General features: G+C 46.0%; 2 protein-coding genes across 2 annotated transcripts; one reads left to right on the forward strand and one right to left on the reverse strand.

Annotated features, from left to right (window-relative positions):
* Nucleotides 1-7,688: 7,688 nt before the first annotated feature.
* On the reverse strand, nt 7,689-17,504 carry LOC105047848 (potassium channel AKT1). The gene is made up of 11 exons (XM_010926955.4): nt 16,964-17,504; nt 12,071-12,436; nt 11,551-11,608; nt 11,143-11,460; nt 10,788-11,033; nt 10,598-10,696; nt 10,395-10,427; nt 10,089-10,274; nt 9,620-9,814; nt 9,389-9,464; nt 7,689-8,663 (listed from the first exon to the last, which is right to left on the reverse strand). The coding sequence occupies exons 1-11, from the start codon at nt 17,167-17,169 to the stop codon at nt 7,792-7,794; spliced, it is 2,655 nt and encodes an 884-aa protein (XP_010925257.1). The 5' UTR covers nt 17,170-17,504; the 3' UTR covers nt 7,689-7,791.
* Nucleotides 17,505-20,726: 3,222 nt separating this feature from the next.
* On the forward strand, nt 20,727-21,083 carry LOC105047849 (uncharacterized). The gene has a single exon (XM_010926956.4). The coding sequence runs from the start codon at nt 20,727-20,729 to the stop codon at nt 21,081-21,083; it is 357 nt and encodes a 118-aa protein (XP_010925258.3).
* Nucleotides 21,084-21,390: the final 307 nt, after the last annotated feature.

The following is a 21,390-nucleotide window of genomic DNA, read 5'->3' on the forward strand; positions in this document are numbered from 1 at the left end:
AATTAATTTAAGATCTGTAACCCGTTACCCAATATAAAGATTACTATTATCATCATTTCCCATCCGCCAACAGAAAACCTCCACTAGCTAGAAAAGTTTTTGACGGCAGAATTAACGCACCCTCCATATTTCCATCCGAAGCACCAACTGTTTGCTCTCTCTATCCATTTTTCTTTTTTTTTTTTTTTAAATAAGGTCGATCTCAAACACAAAATAAATAAATAAATATCTAAATGAGATCAACACTCGTGCAAAAGAGAGAAAATAAATCAATATTCAACTCCAAGTACATAGAAGCCAATGATTTATATTTTAATCCCAAAAAATATTACGTAAAGCATATACGGATCAAAAAGCAGCATCGGCACGTAAAAGATTACTATATTGTGAAACATATTTATATATTTTAGAAAAAAATATTTATATATAATGTATATAAGTTTATTAAATTGTTGATTGAGAATAGCCATATTAAAACCCAACATATTTATGCATGTAAGTTTATTGAATTGTTGATTGAGAATAGCCATATTAAATCCCAAGCCACTAGATTTTTCTTGTTTTTGGATTTAAAAAAACTAGATTTTGGTAACAGTTATCAAATTATGGAGTACCATTTATAGTTATAATTGCAATGGCAAGTATCTATTTGATATTTGTTGCGGCCAATCGCCTCGTCGCCCGATCGCCGGGAAGCGTGCACCTGCAAAAGGAAGTCCGCACTGACCGGAGGCGGCTCCGGCGAGGATCCTCCGACGGTCAAGTCAGAGAGGTGACTGGGCAACAGTGAAATGCAGACAGAGAGCTCTGAGAAAGAGAGAGAGGGAGAGAGGAGCGAGCCTGCGTATGTGGGAGAGACGGGCGGATCGATCCCTTACACTGTTGCCTTCCCCGGTTTATATAGTGGAGCACGGTATGGCGCCGTCATTAATGGCGCGGACAAGTGAGGAACTGTCAACTCACTGTAGACTGTCAGAGTCGCCGTGAAAACGTCATGTCGCCGTGTGGCCGTCTAATCACCAGGGTTGACCACGCTCTCGGCGGGACAATGCCCCTAGGTAACCGCGCCGCATGCGGCTGTCAGGACTGACAAGCTCTGGCGGCTGTACGGCGATCGGAGGAGTCGACCGACCCTAGGTCGGTGGCCAGCTGAGTGGCGTCGGGGCCCTCCGTTGGTCGGCGAGTGAGTCGGCCATCAGACTTCCTGGTCGGTCGGCCAGTCGGTCGGGGTCGGCCAGTCGGCCGGTCGGTCAGTCGGTCGGGGTCGGCCAGTCGGAGTCGTCCGTCGGGGTCGGCCAGTCGGTCGGTCGGCCGTCGGAGTCGGCCAGTCGGTCGGTCGGCCAGTCGGCCCCTTCGACCGTAAGTCGGTCGGTGGGGATTCCCCAACAGTTGCCCCCCTCCACTCCTGAGCCCGATGTCGTGTTGGCTCGCGTGAACACGTGGGCGACGGCTTCGGACGAAAGGAGTGGTGTTTCGTCTTTTCCTGCCCCGACTCTGACGATCACATCAACGAACGATCCAATATCGGTCGTCCCGACTGTAGGTCGAGCATGCACGTCGGGTCGGAGGTCGGGCAACCTCCGAACGTTGCTCGTCGACACGATCATTCTGCAGAATCTGATAGTCGAGTAGCATCCGACGTATTCGGATAGGATGACGATGGCAAGTCGAATATCCATTGTCCAGCCCTTGGTCGGACGTATGCGTCGGGATGTATGATAAACGGTGGCAAGCCGAATATCCTTCGATCGGTCGTGACCAGATCGGTATGTCGCGAATGCGACTGCGGTCATCTTGGCATTTTGCCTTTCTTAGTCGAAGCTAAGTCGGCAAGTTAGCCAGCCGCATTAGTCGAAGCCCTTTGCCTTCAGAGGCCGAGGCCGTCGGTTCGGCGATCGGTGATCGAGCCGTTGATTCGGCGATCGATGATCGGCCGTGTTGGTCGGAGCCTTTTGCCTTCAGAGGCCGAGGCCGTCGGTTCGACGATCGGTGATCGAGCCGTTGATTCGGCGATCGACGATCGGCCGTGTCGGTCGGAGCCTTTTGCCTTCAAAGGCCGAGGCCGTCGGTTCGGCGATCGGTGATCGGCCATGTCGGTCGGAGCCTTTTGCCTTCAGAGGCCAAGGCCGTCGGTTCGGCGATCGATGATCGAGCCGTTGATTCGACGATCGACGATCGGCCGTGTCGGTCGGAGCCTTTTGCCTTCAGAGGCCGAGGTCGTCGGTTCGGCGATCGGTGATCGAGCCGTTGATTCGGCGATCGACGATCGGCCGTGTCGGTCGGAGCCTTTTGCCTTCAGAGGCCGAGGCCGTCGGTTCGGCGATCGGTGATCGAGCCGTTGATTCGGCGATCGACGATCGGCCGTGTTGGTCGAGGCCTTTTGCCTTCAGAGGCCGAGGCCGTCGGTTCGGCGATCGGTGATCGAGCCGTTGATTCGGCGATCGACGATCGGCCATGTTGGTCGAGGCCTTTTGCCTTCAGAGGCCGAGGCCGTCGGTTCGGCGATCGGTGATCGAGCCGTTGATTCGGCGATCGACGATCGGCCGTGTTGGTCGAGGCCTTTTGCCTTCAGAGGCCGAGGCCGTCGGTTCGACGATCGGTGATCGGCCGTGTCGGTCGGAGCCTTTTGCCTTCAGAGGCCGAGGCCGTCGCAGATATTCTTCCCCCTCGATCTCCATTAGGATCTGCGCACGAGGAGCGGAGAGAGGAGTGTAGGAGTCATACCAGGGGCGTGTCAGCCTTGGAGTCTGCTGCCGGGGTGACTTTTGGATACGTCGGGGTGGCGAGACCCGACTATCGGTCGGGGGCCTGCTGGGTTCAGCATGGGCCCGACCTTTCTTCCACTTTTTTTTCAGCCCGTGCCTTAAGTCAGGCGCCGGTCGGAAGCTCCTTCGTCCGCGCGTATGTACTTGTACGCGCGCTCCAGCAATTCGACGTATGTTCGGGGGAGGGTTTTGTCCAGGGAGTAGGTGAATCGGGACGCCCTCAGGCCCCGCTTTATGGCTGAGACAGCCATGTCTTCGTTGAGGTCCCAGACCTCGAGTGTGGCCGCGTTGAATCGCGCCACGAAGTGTCGGAGCGTCTCACTTTCCCCCTGTTTAAGGGAGAAAAGGCTGTCCGACGTTCGCAGCGGCTTCCGGCTGGTGCTGAAATGGACCACGAAGGAACGCTCGAGCTGCCCGAAGGAGTGGATACTTCCCGATCAGAGACCGGAGTACCAAGCCCTGGCAGCCTTGCGAAGTGTGGCGGGGAAGCCGATGCAAAAAAGATAGTCGGTTGCCCCTTGAATCGTCATGAGAGCTTTATAGCTCTCGAGGTGGTCGACTGGGTCGGTGGAGCCGTCGTATGGCTCCACGTTCGGCATTTTGAACCGACTGGGAATCGGCTCGTCGAGGACCAGTCGGGAGAGAGGTTGGGCGGTCTGGAAGTCGACGTCGTTCGAAGACTTCTGGCCGTCCATCTGCAACTGGGCGAGTCGGCGGTCGATTTCCTCGAACCGTCGCTCGTAGTCGTCCGCTCGTCGATGCTGGGAGACCCCAGGAGTGGAGTCTCCGGAGGATTTCGAGAGGGAGGCCGACGGTGTGCGCGGCCGCTTCTCCTTCCTTGCCCGTTCCAACGGAGAGGGAGAGGGCCGCTGGGACCGTCGGTCGTCGCGCCGTAGTCGTCCCTCCTCCTCTCTGTGGGAGCACTGTTGGGAGCGCTCGCATGGAGGTGATAGGGATCGGCGCGGTCGTCGGTGGCTGCTCCTGGAGGGCATAGGTCGGACCGCCGGTTGCTGCTGGAGGCTTTTGACTGCGTCGGTCGGTACGGTCATCTGCCGTACGATGGCCGCAATCTGGACCTCCGTGGTCACCGCGGGGCGCAGAGAGCTAGGCTCCGCCGCCGGTGGGGGCGGGGAGGCCTCTTTCCGGCGGGAAGAGCGCCTGGCCGACCCGGTGACTCTCGATCGTTGAGCTCTTGTCTTTGTCATGCTGTCCCCTACCTGGCGCGCCAATCTGTTGCGGCCAATCGCCTCGTCGCCCGATCGTCGGGAAGCGTGCACCTGCAAAAGGAAGTCCGCACTGACCGGAGGCGGCTCTGGCGGGGACCCTCCGACGGTCAAGTCAGAGAGGTGACTGGACAACAGTGAAATGCAGACAGAGAGCTCTGAGAAAGAGAGAGAGGGAGAGAGGAGCGAGCCTGCGTATGTGGGAGAGACGGGCGGATCGATCCCTTGCACTGTTGCCTTCCCCGGTTTATATAGTGGAGCACGGTATGGCGCCGTCATTAATGGCGCGGACAAGTGAGGAACTGTCAACTCACTGTAGACTGTCAGAGTCGCCGTGAAAACGTCATGTCGCCGTGTGGCCGTCTAATCACCAGGGTTGACCACGCTCTCGACGGGACAATGCCCCTAGGTAACCGCGCCGCATGCGGCTGTCAGGACTGACAAGCTCTGGCGGCTGTACGGCGATCGGAAGAGTCGACCGACCCTAGGTCGGTGGCCAGCTGAGTGGCGTCGGGGCCCTCCGTTGGTCGGCGAGTGAGTCGGCCATCAGACTTCCTGGTCGGTCGGCCAGTCGGTCGGGGTCGGCCAGTCGGTCAGTCGGTCGGGGTCGGCCAGTCGGAGTCGTCCGTCGGGGTCGGCCAGTCGGTCGGTCGGCCGTCGGAGTCGGCCAGTCGGTCGGTCGGCCAGTCGGCCCCTTCGATCGTAAGTCGGTCGGTGGGGATTCCCCAACAATATTAAATGGGGCCACAGAGATGAGATCTATAACTAATATAAAAGGAAACTTAAGATAAAATCAGTATATTGCAGCTGTCTTTACAGTGACATAATGATCAGTCCATGTCATAAAGACTATTATATATATATATATATATATATATATATATATATATATATATATATATATATATATATATATATATATATATATATATATATATATATATATGCATAAGTTTTTTGATTTGATTGCATATTCTCTACTACGTATGCATGACATCATTGGATACAGTATGTTTGTGGATGACCGCTAACAGAGGATGGATGGTCATCTAACAACGCACACACAAAGCGTGCCATATATATGATGTGTGTTGTTTGAGACAGCCATCCATGAGTGCACCATGCGGTGCTGTGTGCGCCCCGCAAAGATCTTGTAGTTCTCTGTTTAGATTGGGTTAAGGTTGATTTTTTCAGTTCAAAATATTGGTTGTATCTTCCAGCTAACGCTTGCCGTGGATGTCAGCCACTGAGCTTCCAGTAATCACCAACAAGCTAGGAACGGCAGCAGCAGAGTAGATATTTTAACAGCTCATAGTTCAAAGCATTCTAAGAAGCGAGGCTCGGATGCCCCAGCATTTATGTTACTATTTAACGTAGACACAAACATAACAGGTTTAGATTTATATCAAGCCCTGCAGGGAAACGTACCATTGCTTCCATCCCCCGCGCCAAAGCTATCATGCTCGCGACGCAAGATGTGAAATCTGAGGACCATCTTTTCGCTTAAGCGTACGCATGAGAGGGCGTCTTCCTGTGAGCCTTATGTGCATGTGTCTGTTCAATTGAAGGAAAAGGTCCTAACAATACTAATAGTCACCATGTGAGAATAAACTATAATTGTTGATGGCGAAAAAACAATTGACCACACGCGCAAAATAAAAAATTCAGAGTAGCCGGGTCAAACGGAGTAATATTGAGGGGAAATGAGTGCGTTAAATTATTCAACCGTTTCACAGGAGTAAAATTTTCCCGGATAAGTGGAGCAAATAGGTGAAAAAAGAAAAGAATTTATGACACACCAATTTTTCTGAAATACCAATTCTCCCTTCTGAAAAAATGGTTTATTCCGCAATGCTCAATGACCCTTTGGCTGAAAAGAGATAGAATAAGTGGGTAACATTCGTTCATCCTTATTCTGCTTCCAAACGCAGCATTAAGGAATTGCTCTCATCTTTAATAGCCAGTGTTACTAGTGATCCCAAATTATGAGTGTAGCATTTTTTAGCAAAATTCAAGCTGTCCTATTGCCATTGTTAGATGTCTGTAAATATTCTTTCCTCGAATAGTCGTATTGCTGAACTGAAAAATTGAACTTGAGACTGCAAGGGGGTCTTTTCTTTTCCATATGTAGTCCCGCCAGTCACATTAAAGGTTAGATTGAGATAAATTTGGTTATTGGTGCAGTGCTTTTGCAGGCGAGTTACCGCACTGCCAGATGTCGGTGATTTCTTCTGGAATAAAGCTTCAACACCCATACCAGATGTGGCTGATTCACCAATTCATTTGAAGAATCTGTCTCTCAGGGCCTTTGAAATCACACGATTGCTTTCTTATGCAACTTGGATTTCAGCTTTTAAAATACCTGATAATAAGGTGACAACTGATATAATTAAAATTCAGGAACTCAAACAATTAGCTAATGAAATCCATTCTGGGATATCTTTCATTATGTCCGAGACACGGACTTTTTAAATCTAGTCTTGCAGTGATTAAGCTAACAATTGCTGCATATCATGTTTCTCATGCCCCTATGGATAAAATACTATTGGATGTCGGTGAATATGGCGGTCAGAAATTCTTTCTTGTTATCTTTAATAAAGAAAAAAATAATTAAATAGTTCAAAATGGCTGATGTTATTAATAGCACTTTTGAATGAAATGACAGTCCAGAGACACAGAAAGCTCTGCTTTCCTTTTCTAAACAGGAACATCTGTACTCGGACAAGTCCAGAGACGGTCATCAATATATGAAGAATCTTCTGGCATCTCTTTTGATCAGATCGCTTTTAATTTCTGATGTTCGTTCTTGTTTGGCTTACAGCTTTGTTTGGCATGTAACCTAGAGCATTGCTGTGTATAGAAGCTTGCAATACTGCTCTGGCTCTGTAACCTTTACTCCTATTCCTCTTGTACATCCCTTTTCCTCTTCAGCATAGCTGGGGGAACCTAACTGCTTCCTCCTTCATCAATTGATGATGAGATTCCACAGGAGGGAAGATCATAAATTTCTTTAGTTATGAAGATTGCTTCACATGCTGAAGGCACGGCTGGACTATTCATGAGTTGGAACGTATCTTTTGGCAACCTAACGGCCCATAATCACTGTCCTGGAACCTCTCCGGCCACCAATCATCATAACACCATGCATCAAGCGGCGGACAGCGCTGCGGGCTGGGAGTCACCACCGGTCCCCACCACTCGGACCGCAGCACATGTTCTTCCCAGAACTGGACTGAGGCGAACGGGATCGCGTTGTCGGGAATTAGCCTGTGTTAACTCATTTTCGTTAGACGTCTCTGAAGAGACCTGGTATTAAGTAACATACAACCTGAGGATATCAGGTGATTAAATACACTCCAATCGACATGTAGTCCAAATCTCTCTTAATTATCTGCAAGAGCCAGTTTTCTGATATATTCCTGTGTTCTCAAACAAGAACGTTCCTATTGAACTTATGCACATGGATTTACTTTAAAAGAAAAAGAAAAAGAAAAAAAAAAAAAACAAACATACGTTACGTTACGTTATAAATGGATTTGATGGTTCTGTTGTAAGGAATCCATTGACAGAACGATCAAATCAACTAACAATCTAACAAAAGCATCCCACCACACATAATTCGGCGTAGATGCCAGCAAGCTCCACCGATTTTTTTCACCACATGACTTGATAAAGAGAGAGAAAAGAAGTATCAGGGAGGTCTTTTCTTTTTATTTTTTAATTTTTTTTTTAATTTTTAATTTTTAGTTTTTGAGGGTTGGGGTGTGAGAGTGTTACAAACCACTCATCTTTGATGCACTATTTTATCCTCTGCAATCATCACCGACCAGAACAAGATGATCACCATCTCTTATAAGGTTTACATTATCGATCTCAGCTCCATCTTTAGTGAGGACTTTAGCAGGCAAGAATCCAAATTTTTTTGCACCAACATCAAGAAGCTCATCTAGCGACCTTGGCAACAGCACCAGCTTTGGGGCAGTGCTGCCCTTCTCCGGGCAGCTGATCGTAACCCTGGGAGTGGCATGGTGGTGTTGAGGGCCGCGAGAACCCCCCACGTACCTTGCGGCGGGTGCAACCGGAAGAGAACAACTGCTCCTACCAGCATGGGCCGCTGAGATGATCCCAAACAGTGAGTTGTGGAAGTTACTGTTTCTCTGTCGATGATCATCCCCCGAGCTTTCCTGAATGAGTTTCGGGACTGGCATCGAAGGATCGCTTCTAAATTTTGCATTTAAATGAACAATTGGCGAGCTGATCTTAGTGGCGACGGCAGGTGTCTTCGATGTGCCGCTGTCGCGTTCTTTTGTCGCTTGGAACAGAGCTGTTATATCTTCATGGCCTTGTTGGTCGGCTAGATCTCTGGGAGTCCAGCCCCGGATGTCTGGTTTGTCAATGTTTGTGCCTTGTTCGATGAGGAACTTAACCATTTGGAGATTTCCTTCACAGACAGCATGGTGGAGGGCAGTAGTTCCATCGCTCTTGGCTAGTGTCACATCTCCACCATAGCGCACAATGTCCTGTAGAAGCTCCAAGCTGTTCTGCTCAGCAGCCATGCATGCAAAATGAGCTACATCACCAGTTGAGATGTCTGCACCGTTGTCTATCAGCAACCTGATCACACCTTCATGCTTTCCACTTATTGCCTCCCAAAGGGGAATGTTTCCTTCCAAATCTGTGGATGACGGTGATAAAAATGAAACATATGCAGGCTTCGACGTAGAGCAACAATTTTATCAAACGTATTTATCATCACATGCACAACATCCAACAGGATACTAAACGGGGACAATTTCATATCACAAGGTCGGTGCTAACTAGCCTGAAGATACAGAAGCCAGACATCATGCGGAAAAAGAAAAAAAAGGAACTATTTTGGAATCACAAATTTAAGCTCCAAATGGATAGGAACGGAAGGGGGGAAAGAATGATCAAGATAAACAGCAAAAGTTTGCATTATGATCATTTCTAATATAAAGAAAGTTTGAGAATTTTCTCTTGGGAACAAAGATTGAAAAAATTGAGAGAATTCTTTTCTACAGACGATCTCATTGGCTATCACTTTGCAGTGTGGTTATTAAAAGATTGGGAAGTAATGAGAATGATGAACTGAAGGTACCATTTAATGAATATAATTGCCAAGTACAACTTATTGCAGGTCTATAAATCCTGACAGTTATGGAGATATTTGCTAAGTTGAAGGACGAAAGAAGATGATCTTTGAATTCTCGCAACTAAGAAACACCACAAAAGATATGAGATGAAAGTTGCGTGGTTCTATGTGCACCAAACATCCACAAGTATATGATAAACTTTGGTAAGGAAACCATCAAAAAAGCATCCTCAGAATCCAACTTGTCTTGCATGCAGTATAGGAGTTTGAGATTGCAGCAATCATACCTCTGCTGTTAGGATCTGCCCCATAATCCAGCAGGAGAGCAACACAATTCTCATTTCCTTTGGATGCTGCTGTGTGCTATTCATGATGTTACATATATATATATATATATATATATATATACACACACACACATATAAGAAAGTCTGATTTAGTGTTCGCTAACAGGAGAAAATTAGTTAACACAGAAAACCGATGTCAGAAAAAATAAAATAAAATAAATAATCACAAACCAGTGCAGTGCGCCCATTGTTAGTTGCTTCATTTGGATCCAGGCCTCGTCTCAGAAGCTGATTCAATAACAAATCATCTCCTCTAATTACAGCAAAACATAGAGTAAGGGGCAGGTTTGATGGGCCACGAGCAAGCATATTCTCTGTCTCTCTTAGGACTCCTTCCATGACAGGGTCCTTTTGCTCCTTCATGTACTGTAACAAAAACACAGACCACCAATGAATATGGCGAATGAGACTACAGGAGTACAGGTGATATGCTCTTGATGCCTTTTCATGAAAAAATGGGTGAAAAGCATTTATTGGCTTTCACCGTCTAATATCACAGACAAAGCATTCAACTCAACCCAACTCATCAAAGCCTTAATCCCAAACTAGTTGGGGCCAGCAACATGAATCCTTTTCCTCCATTCCACTCATCACTGACAATAAAACAATGAAACATTGCTTTTCATAAAACTGCACAAACCTGCATAAGATTGTTCATAATAATTGTTCCATCTCCAACATTGGACTGAACAATGCTAAGGAATGTAGCCCGATTTAAACGCAATAGCTGACACAATTTTTTGGTGCGGACAGTGAATATCTGGGGCCTATAACAAAGTACTCCAAGTTCACCCACAACATCACCTGTCTTTGCCTCTCGAACAATCTGCAAAGTATCCAATAGTTTGTTACCATAATTATCTTTTCAAAATGCTACACTGATTTCTGTAGTTTCCCTAATTTAGATTTAAAGAATTGGATGAATGACAAAGTAATTTTAACTTTCCTGTTCCATTCCATTCTTGTAATCTATTAGATCCTGAAAGAAAACATGGATGCATCAATGTCAGGGCATGCAATACATAGATATTGTTTAGAGAATTACAAAAATTTCCTTGCTTGTCATGCACATGAACGGTAACCCCAGTTAGAGAAACAAAATCTGAATATTATGCTACAACATCCTGTTAGCAAAATATTTGCATGTACCACATTGCCATTCACTAGTATGTAGAAGTCCGTTGGTGCTTCATTCTGCAAGATTACATCTTCCCTGGGAGGGAAATACTCAGCCTTCATCTCAGAAACCTTCCAACATTATAAAGAAGTGAGATCGCAAGATCAGAGATAAAGCAGTACTATAGTGGATGCAGTTGGGAAATAAATACAATATACTTACCAGTTGGAATAGCAGATCACTCGAAACACCTCGGAACAGATAGACATTTTGAACAAGGGAGTAAAACAGGAAATGAGCAACGCTAGATCTGATGGCTTTAGGAAGAGCATCAAGAGTCTCTTGCTGTTGAAGACCCTCCGAGTCTGTCCTGAACTTTAAACACAAGTGCGCGAGCATCTGATCTTGCAGTCGAACTGGAAGTTGGTTTCTTTGTGCAAATCCAGAAGCAGCCTGAAGTGTGTCTCTCTGCAGTTTGAAAAACATAATACCAAAAGTTTAGTAAACAGAAATTTCTGGGCGATCATCAATATGTGCTTATAAAAGCATGCCTACAAACTGAGTAAGAACAACTCACAAACTTTCTAGTTCGGCTAGTCCCATGGACAATTAAATTGGTCATATTTCCAACCAAGTATGATGTCAGTCCAAGGTTGAAGAACATGTACAAGGTATCAAAAAGCATCTCCCTTGTATTTTGAGGATGAAGGTCTCCATATCCGACAGTTGTAAGAGTGGTCATGGACCAATACATTGAGATCATATATCGCGTCCACACACTTTTTTCGTGGAAGTCTGGCAAAGAAGCACCAATCCATGTCATGCTAGGGTCAGGGTACCTTGCTGCAATAAGATAGAAGAAGCATCCGGCACAGTGGACAGCAAACACAGTCACCTATACAGACATTCAAATATGTTTAAGCAGTTAAGGCTGAAAGCTTCAAACATATGAAGAAAAAGCCACTCTGCTGGTGAAGATGCTTACACAAGCAAGTTTTGCACATCGGACCATTAAGTAGTTAAAGTTCCTATCTTTCTCCAGTCTGTCAAGTAAGAAATGCAAGATTCAGCTAGTCACATGATCAAGCTTAGACATAACGGTAGAAAATCAATTATGCATATTACTTTCTAAAGTATTAATTGGGAGGTTAATCTCTGAGTCACTTCTGAGATTTGAAGACATTGTTTTCATTTCATTCAACAACACATCTGAATACAGAAGGCAAAGCCTGTAAGAATTTTAACTGCATCTGGAAAGAAAATTCTGTTTCGAAAGATTAAGAAGGAGAAATATTGCTCTTGTAACATATTATCTTTTGAGCAAAGGTTGTGGACATCATCTTTAAAATGATAAATTCAGAAAGAAACAACAAAGAAAGGGATAAAAAAATCCCAGATCCCCAGTTCCCCGTCCTCAGACCAGTCTGGACAGCTGTGCAAACATTCAAATAAATTAAACTAGTAATCAGTTACTCAAGGACACAAAAGAAAAATAATAATCTTACTGAGCAAAAAGTGCACTGACTCTACGAAGTCGCCAAAGCCGAAGCATGTTGAACAATCCATAAGAATGAAGGCTTGAAGGAAGAATTTTCCAAACAAGTTCTGAAGGGATGGTAGAAATAACATCCAGAATAAACCAGCTGGTTATGTATCTCCAAGCAATCTGCTTTGGGTTGTCTATAAGAAGATAACTAGCTCTATCGAGAAAGGCTACAAAGAATGTCAAGACAATATCAATAGCAAAGAATCCATTAACAACATTGTCTGCTGTAGCTAGAGCTCCAGATGCCTTATCAAGGAAACCAAATTCAAATGGAGAGACCCAAGCAGTATATGCCACTAAAACAACGAGAAAAACCTCCCAAGATCTGCAAAAACAATCATCACTACCATATCAGCATCATCTCGCTTATCAGCATATTAGTGCTTATCAACATACTGTTATCCAACATCAAATAACCAGGCGGTATTGCCCTACTAAAATAATGCGTCGCAAATTAAATCAAATTCTAGAAGTAAAGAAACAGAGGTGGGCGTAGAAATTGTCTTATTCAAAATTACACTAGATTAAAGAAAAGAAACATAATAAATAATTTCCGTTTCTCAAATTCTCATGCGACAACCATAACATTCTCAGAAAAAAAAGAGCACATTGGAGGGGGAAAAAAAAGGAGGAAAATAAAGGAAAGTATGATAATCTATGCTTAACATCAAATTTTGTTAGGATTTGACGTCTCGAGATTCAGCCCACATTGAGCCCACAGCGAGGTTCGCGGTGAAAAACGGAATCCAACAAGATCAAGATCATCCCAAACAGAGCTCGAATGGAGGAGATACGAGCTTTTGAAGTCGGTACAAGATCCGAGGCGGCGGAGGACCGCCGGCGGCGGGCCGACGGAGCGACGGCGGTGCGCGGCTCAGGCGAGGCCAACGCGCAGGACGCGCGACCCAGGCGCGCGGCCCAGGCGAGCATGCGGCCAAGCCCGTGAGCGGGCCAGCGCGTGGGCGCGGCCCAGGCCCGCACGCGGGGGCCGGCCCAGGTCCAGGCACCTTGCCTGGGCTTGTACCTCGGTCCACCGTGGATCGGACGGCCCACGGCTGAGTCTGTAGACCGCTTGGACGTTTTCCACGCGTTTTTTGTGGTCCACGGCACTATTCTGTGGACTGGAACATGATCGGAGGGCATGAGTTGATCTGGCTCTCGATCCAACGATCCAGGGCCTTAATTGGGTTTGATTAGAACTCTTAAACCTAATCTAATTGAGTTTTAGCCCTTTAAAAGGGCCTGTGACGCACAGAGGAAAAGGTGTGGTTCGAGTTTTGCTGAGGGCACCGCATGGAACCCGAAAAGAAAAAAAAAGAGAGGCGTGAGACCACTGAGAGAGAAGGAGCAGGGCTCCTGGATAGCGGACGCCAGACACTTCAGGGGTTCAGGGGGTCTTCCAAGAGAGAGAGCTTTTATGAAGAAAACTTCAGATGAGAGAGAAATTAGGTGTACGAGGATGGAGGATGAGATCTCCTCTTGTAAAATTTTTTTTCATACTGAAGTTTGCATGCCCCGTGGAGGCAAGCCCTTTTGTGGCTGATCTACGTATTTTAATTATTTTATTTTATTTCTTCTTTCTTTCTGCTGCATTGCGTGGTACCGAAAAGGTCTTGGAAGGTGGTATTCTGGCTAGACATCCACCCACCAAGTGGTATCAGAGCAAGGCGGTACAAGGACGCAGATTGCAGCGGTGATGAGCAAGACTGAAGATGGAGAAGACAGGAACAATCAAGATGGAGATCAACAAGTTCGATGATCAGAGCAATTTCTCCTTGTGGCAAGCAAGGGTGAAAGACGTGCTCATCCAACAGGGGTTGATCGATGCTCTCTTGTGCGATGAGAAACCGACCACCATGGAGGTGCGGGATTGAAAATGGCTATAGATGCAGACGGTGAGTACCATCCGCATGTATCTGGCGGATGAGGTGGTGATCCATGTGCTGAGCGAGACTTCTCCGACGGTGCTGTGGTCGAAGCTCGAGGAGTTGTACATGGCAAAGTCTCTCACCAACACTCTTTTCCTCTGGAGGCAGTTTTACCAACTGCGGATGACTGAAGGACAGAGCGTGCAGAAGCATCTGAGCCACTTCCAGAAGATCCTCACCGACCTCCTCAGTGTTGGTGAGAATGTTGAGGAGAAGACCAGAGCGCTGGTTTTGCTGGCGTCGCTTCCCCCTTCGTACGAGTCCTTGGTGACTGCTCTTCTAGTGGGGAAGAGCACCATCAAGATGGACGAGGTCACCGCGGCGATACTCCAGAACGAGATTCTTAGGAGGGAGAACCTAGTTTCAAGCTCAGATAGCGATAGCTCAGCTTTGGTGGCTTCTAGAGGAGCAGGAGGCGGTAGATGGAGCGACAGAAGATCGCAACGAGAGTGGTCCAAGTTCAGGAGGGACTTGAGCAAAATCAGGTGTTATCGGTGTGAGGAGTTGGAGCATCTAGTTAGAGATTGTCCTCAACTCAAAAATCGTACGATGGCTGCTGTAGTGACGGCCGGCAGCGATTCAGATGGAGATGTCCTGGAGATATCTGACGAGGTATCTACTTTTTTCCAGCAATGGATATTAGATTCTGCATGCCCCTATCATATATGTTGCAGAGAGGAGCAGTTTGACTCTCTGGAGAACAGTGAGGGCACTGTATATCTGCCGGATGGATCAAGCTGTACGATCAGAGGCATTGGGACCAATCAACTGGAGGACACATGACGGTGCAATGAGGAGATTGGGGGAGATCCGATACATACCCAATTTCAGGCGGAATCTTATCTCACTTAGCAGACTAAATTCGAGAGGCTACAGGACGGTAGCTAGTGGAGAAATCCTGAGGGTGCTACGCGACGATAGGATTGTGCTGGAGGGGAAGAAGGGGAGTAGAGGATATTATTACCTGGCGGGGAGCCCAATGCGAGGTGGAGCTTTGGGAGCCAGACGGAGTCCAGAGTGAGGTGGAGCTCCAAGAGGCGGATCGAGCACGAGACAGGAGACTCGGGAGGACGAGAGGCGACGTCGCAAGGTGAGATTCCTATTGCCACATGACGATGCCCCGAACAGGTCTCAGGTCAGGAGGAACACAACATACGACGGAGATTGGATCGAGCAGTCTGGCTCGACTCCCATGTTTGTCCATCCATGATCAGCAGACGATTGCCCCAAGGCATGGAGGCGAGGAGATCCAGAAGCTCTCGGAGTTTGGAGGAGGCCGAATATCGAATCGAGGTGGAGATTGTTAGGATTTGACGCCTCGAGATTCAGCCCATATTGAGCCCACAGTGAGGTTCGCGGTGCAAAACAGAGTCCAACAAGATCAAGATCACCCCAAACGGAGCTCGGATGGAGGAGATACGAGCTTTTGAAGTCGACACGAGATTCGAGGCGGCGAAGGACCGCCGGCGGCGGGCCGATGGAGCGGCGGCGCGCGGCCCAGGTGGGGCCAATGTGCGGGACGCGCGACCCAGGCATGCGGCCCAGCCGAGCACACGACCTAGGCGGGCGCGCGGCCCAGCCCGTGCGCGCAGGCGCTGCACAGGCCCGTGCGCGCGGGCCGACCCAGGCCCAAACGCCTTGTCTGGGTCTGTACCTCGGTCCACCGTGGATCGGGCGGTCCACGGCTGGGCCTGTGGACCGCGTGGGCATTTTCCATGCGTTTCTCGCGGTCCATGGTACTATTCCGTGGACCGGAGCACGATCGAAGGGCGTGAGTTGATCTGATTCTCGATCCAACGGTCCAGGACCTTAATTGGATTTGATTAGGACTCTTAAACCTAATCTAATTGAGTTTTAGCCCTTTAAAAGGGCCTGTGATGCACAGAGGAAAAGGTGTGGTTCGGTTTTTGCTGAGGGCGTCGTGCGGAACCTGAGAAAAGAAAAAAGAGAGGCGTGAAGCCGCTGAGAGAGAAGGAGCAGAGTTCTTGGACAGCGGACACCAGGCACTTCAGGGGTTCAGGGAATCTTCCAAGAGAGTTTTTGTGATGGAAACTTCAGATGAGAGAGAAATTGGATGTACGAAGATTGAGAATTAATAATGAGATCTTCTCTTATAATTTTTTTTTTTCATAGTAAAGTTTGCGTGCTCCGTAGAAGCGAGTTCTTTTGTGGCTGATCCACGTATTTTGATTGTTTTGTTTCTTCTTTCTTTTTGCTGTATCGCATGGTACCGAAAAGGTCTTGGAAGGTAGTATCCTGGTAAGACATCCCCCAATAAATTCAAAATAAGAAATTAGGTTTCTTTAGAAATTTATCAGCCATGGCCATCTGCTTAATTTGTAAGATGTCAAATCAGATAGCTGGTATCTACTGCATGCAATGATCAAAAATCAAACAAAATGGTCGCATAGCAAGCAAGGAATAGAAAAAGGGGAGGCAGAGATGGGGAAAAAAAAAAAAGGCACAAATCAACACAATTTTCATTACAATTGCCCTTATCTATACGAAAAATTTTTCCGAAAAACCGAGGCAAAAGTTTTTACTATTAATTTTAGCTCTAGAGGAATCGATGGGTGACCCATCAGCTTCATTCAGAGAGAGATTGAAGCGAACCATACAATAGAGAAACCACCACGCAAAGGGGGAGAAAAAGAAGAAGAAGAAGAAAACGCAAAAGGAAATTAAGTTGAGAGGAAATAACCCATAATTATGCATTGTAGTCTTTCCTATTTCTATGTAATTTTTTTTTTTTCAAAAAAATAAACCAGCCGGCGTAAGGAGTTATGACATATGAAAATAAAACAATAAGCAAATATGTAGCATTCCCGTTTTGCAAGATCATTTAAAGAAAAAAAAAAATCTCTAAAAATAAAAAAGGAAAGAGAAAGAGAAGGGAATAAAAAAAAGGAAACCAAGGAGCTTACCGGTATCTTCGATCATAAGGGGATACAATAAACCACCGGAGCTTGGCCCTGCGGTGATGGCTTCTGGCCCCGAGGGGCGGTAGGATGTTGCTCGATATGCTGTAATGGCTCTCATCCCTCGCCAACTCCTGCTGCTCCTCCCTCGCCTCATACCCGCACATTGCTTTTAAAACTTTCCTTCTCCTCCTCTCCCTCTCCGCCTCCATCTCCCCTTCCTTTCTCTCTTTCTATCTCTCTACTTAAAAACTCCTCGTTCTCTCATTCTAAAGACCTCATAGAGCCGCCATTGCCGGGGGAATGAAGAAAGAAAAAACCAAATTGTCCCCTCCATGCCCCCCAAAAACCCCTTCCCGTTCTTACACGGATCGGCGTACGTACGACTCTTGAAGGAAGAAACTCGGTTCCAGGGAACTTGTTATATATGGGCGAAGAACGCGAGAGATGTGCCCCTTGTCAAGAAATCTTCATAAGAGAGACGAGAGAAGAAGCTGCCCCTCTCTTTCCCTCTCGTGTCTTCCTCCTGCCTCTCTCTTCTCTTTTTGGTTGATGAAAGATAGCTTCTTTATGGCTGGGACGAACACCTGTCCGACCTTCGCGGCCCTGCGCGCCGACCCCCGCCCCCATCGCCCCCGTCAGCATTCGAATCGATGCGTGAAAGGACTAATCTGACCTCCGCGGGCCAAGCTTGTCTAATCAAATTCGAAGTGTATTGGCTGCTGGCCACGTCTTCTTATTTGTTTTGATACATTCTTTTATTAGTTACGTTAGAGAAACGACACGAGATTGGAGAGCCCACAGCATGCTAAATCCCGGACAGTAGTCCATCATGTCAGTCGATCAGACAACAAACGGTTCAGAAAGTCGATGGGTGAAACAGTAACAACCAATTTATCTTCGAAACCGTCTCATGCTTCTGGTTGCCACCAATTTTTCCAAATAGAATTCTTTTTTTCACAGAACGGAGACCTGCAGCTGCATTGCATGCTAGAACAACTCTGAGATTCGCGCAACCCAGGTGGATAGAATAATTGTGGACTTCTAATACGTAATATTACATGTTACAAAACCCCCAAACCAAATTGAGCTAACTAGATATTTAAAAGTACAGCTACAATGAGTTGAAAGTTGGATTTAAACCTGTATGATTCGTAAGTGCAACAACCCAGGCTTCTCCGAAAAAGATCAATTGAAAGATATTATTTGTGTTCCTTTATCTTAGGTATTTACGATCTTTTCGATGAATAATTCATATAAAACTAAATACACAACTATACGGATCCTTACATACTGTCTTTATCAAACAAGGATTTAAATCTATGCATTATCTAGCCCAATGAACCTATGTTGCAATATCTCCCAATCCACATGAATTATGAGCCACATCCGCTCTAATATCATTTATAACAATGTTTGATCTTATCTAAAAAAATTAGTTGGAAGATATTATTTGGATTCTTTAATCTTGTATAAGTATTCAATATTTTTCCAACAAATAATCGATATAGGACTAAATCATTGCATGGATCTCTAAAAAATATTTGGATTAGTATAGTTCTTTTGTGAATCCAACATTTGGCATTGTCAACAAATCGGTTCAAAAGATGAAGGCACCCTTAATAGCAAAATTATAATATAAAATAAAAATGATTGATTAGACTAATCATGGGAGTAGCCGATAATGTGTTAATACTTGATTAGCTGGGGCCAAATCCGATCCTTTTAACATCTTGACCTTGTGAAAGGTTTATGGTTTAATAATTAAGAGATGATGATCCCACCAAATAGGGTATATGGTGGCAATCAGACTAATGAACTCAATGGTAGAGATTCATAAATTGATGTTGACGAGATCCACCATCATTGCATTGGTCTCCATCGTAATCTCTTGCATTACATATTAAGCTGATCGATAATGCCATATTTGGCAGAGCTCGATGTTGAATGGTAGAGATTGAGATTGGTGCTAGAGATTGGAGCTACATTAAGAGAGATTGGTAAGATCGGAGCAACATGAAGAAATCGACAAATGTTAGGTTGCATTGTTGAGATCTTTAAAAATTGGAAATTGGTGGTGGGAATTCAAAGCTACCAATGGAGATTGAGATGGATCAGGGTGGTGAAGATCGGGGTTGGGTGATCAAGATCAGTGGATATTAGGATCGGACAGCAATGGGCGATAGAGAATGGGGTTAGATAGTCTCGAGTAATAGAGACTTGGGCTCGGCATCACAAGTAGTGAAGATCGGAACTAGATGGCAACAGATAGTGAGATTGAGATGGAACTCCATAAGAGATGACGAATCTATGCTATCATTTTCTTCGATCATGTGTGTTGGAATTAGGGACCATCGTGGCCTGACCTTATATTGATCTTAGTAGCAGACTAGTGTTTTGAGCCTAAGCTGTTCTTAGATGATTGTAGGTTTCACATCTACTTGAATTCCTATGTGGATGCCTTGTGATCATCATGCACTAAACTCCTCATTACCAACATTGTCTTCAACCTTTTATGAGCCTATCAGAGATATAGCCAAGGCTCTTTCAAAAGAAAAAGGAAAAAGAACAATAGTGATTAAACCTAGAAACCAAGCAAGAAACTTTAGAAACCACTGATTCTGATGGCACATATCTTGATAAGGATGGATTTGTCCAACACAATGAGAGAGGTGGAGGGTCAGAGCCATTGTTGGAGGGAGAGGAGGAGGTCACAAAGGGACATCGAGGAGGAGGTGGAGAAAAGGTTAATTGGAACTAGAGGGAAGAGAATTTTGGAAATAGCATGGCTATTAATTAAGTTATGTAAGGCTTCCTTATGAAAATGTACAAAACAGAGAACATTCACATAAAAAAGTATTTTGAGTGACTACTCGACACTTTTTTAAAAATCTTAGCATCAAAGTATTTCTCAGGTAAATTTGGAGGGATCTCATGTATTTTTCCCTAAAACTACTCTCTATATTAGGTACTTTGTTTAAAATTAGAAGTTAAAAAAAAAAAAGACTTGTTTGTTATCTCAATTAAACATTTCTTGATCCAAATAAATGGAAATAGGACTTATTCATGCTATTATAACACAAATTCTTCCAAGACTCCATCAGTATTATTCGAATCATGAGCCAATAGTAAATGGACTCCATTGCAAATATTTTTTTTCTTAGAAAAACTGCAAGAGTGTGCCTTCATAATTCTTCTCTATTAAATTTATTAAATATTTCTCCATGACAGCCTGCATGTTCCAAGATATAATCGTAGAATAACCTCATCAAGGAAAATTGTCCTCTTATTCCAACAAATCTGTTATGCAACGAAAGCCGTTCATATGTTTTTTTAACAAAAAAAAAAAAGCGCCACTCATATGATCAAGTGTTCTTACACGATTACGCGTTGTCAAGACGGGTTCAAGACAAAACTAATCTAATTATCATAAAGGAAGAAGAGGGGTAGATTTTTACAGCGCTCCCCGACCTGGTTGCCTTCCACACCGCTCCCTGAAAGCGCGTGGCGGGGGAGGGAAACAAAACTTGAAGACAACGACGTTCGGGTTGGGAGCGTTGAAAAGGCAAAAAGCGAGCAGGGTCCGACCAACCCACCTCTAGTTCATCGCCACGTATACATTGCCCCCTCCAACCTTATCCACTCGTTTGCCTTCCCCTACTTATAACATCCTCCCCTCCTCTCTCTCTCTCTCTCTCTCTCTCTCTCTCTCTGTATTCTTATAATCTTATTTCAGAAAAGAAAGAGGCGAAAAGCAGTGTTAATCCAAATGGCATCTGGTCTAATTCTCTCCTTCCGGCCGGCCGTCATCCGTGCTTGCGCCACACCAGGAGGCGACAGGCGGTCGGAGGGGCGCGGGAGGAGCAGCGGCACCTGGTGGACCCCGCTGTTCGGGTGGCCATCGGAGCCGGACTACATCTCCGGCGGTGGGCCGGCGCCGGTGGAGACCGGTGCGGAAGAGGGGAAGCGGCCTCCAGCGCGGAGGTTCGCGGCGTTCACGGAGGAAAAGGCGAGAGAGCTGCGGATGAAGACCATGGAGATGGAGACCTTCCAAGACGTCATGTACCATTCCGCCATCGCCTCCAGGCTCGCTTCCAATCTCCCACTCCGCCGATGCGCCAGCTAGTTTGGCAAGAGTAAATAATTTCATTTTCTCAGCGTCCGCAAATTCGTCGACCATGATTACGAGAGAAAGCCGATGCACACACTTTCTCTCGCTGCCCCCTCTGTTTTCTTTCTTCTTTTCTAGAAAAAGAATCCTTGTATGCATGAAGGAAGAAATAATGATAATCCTTTGCTTCGAAGGCCGTTATTTTTCTCCAATATAATGGACCTTGAAAGTCTATGTTAGAGTTCGTCGAACTGCTACCAGCTGTCAATCGGTACGATTCGGACATTCAATTAGAAATATGGGCAAAAATAAAACGAGGCAG

Source organism: Elaeis guineensis, chromosome 7 (genome assembly GCF_000442705.2).
Source record: "Elaeis guineensis isolate ETL-2024a chromosome 7, EG11, whole genome shotgun sequence".
Classification (NCBI taxonomy): domain Eukaryota; kingdom Viridiplantae; phylum Streptophyta; class Magnoliopsida; order Arecales; family Arecaceae; genus Elaeis; species Elaeis guineensis.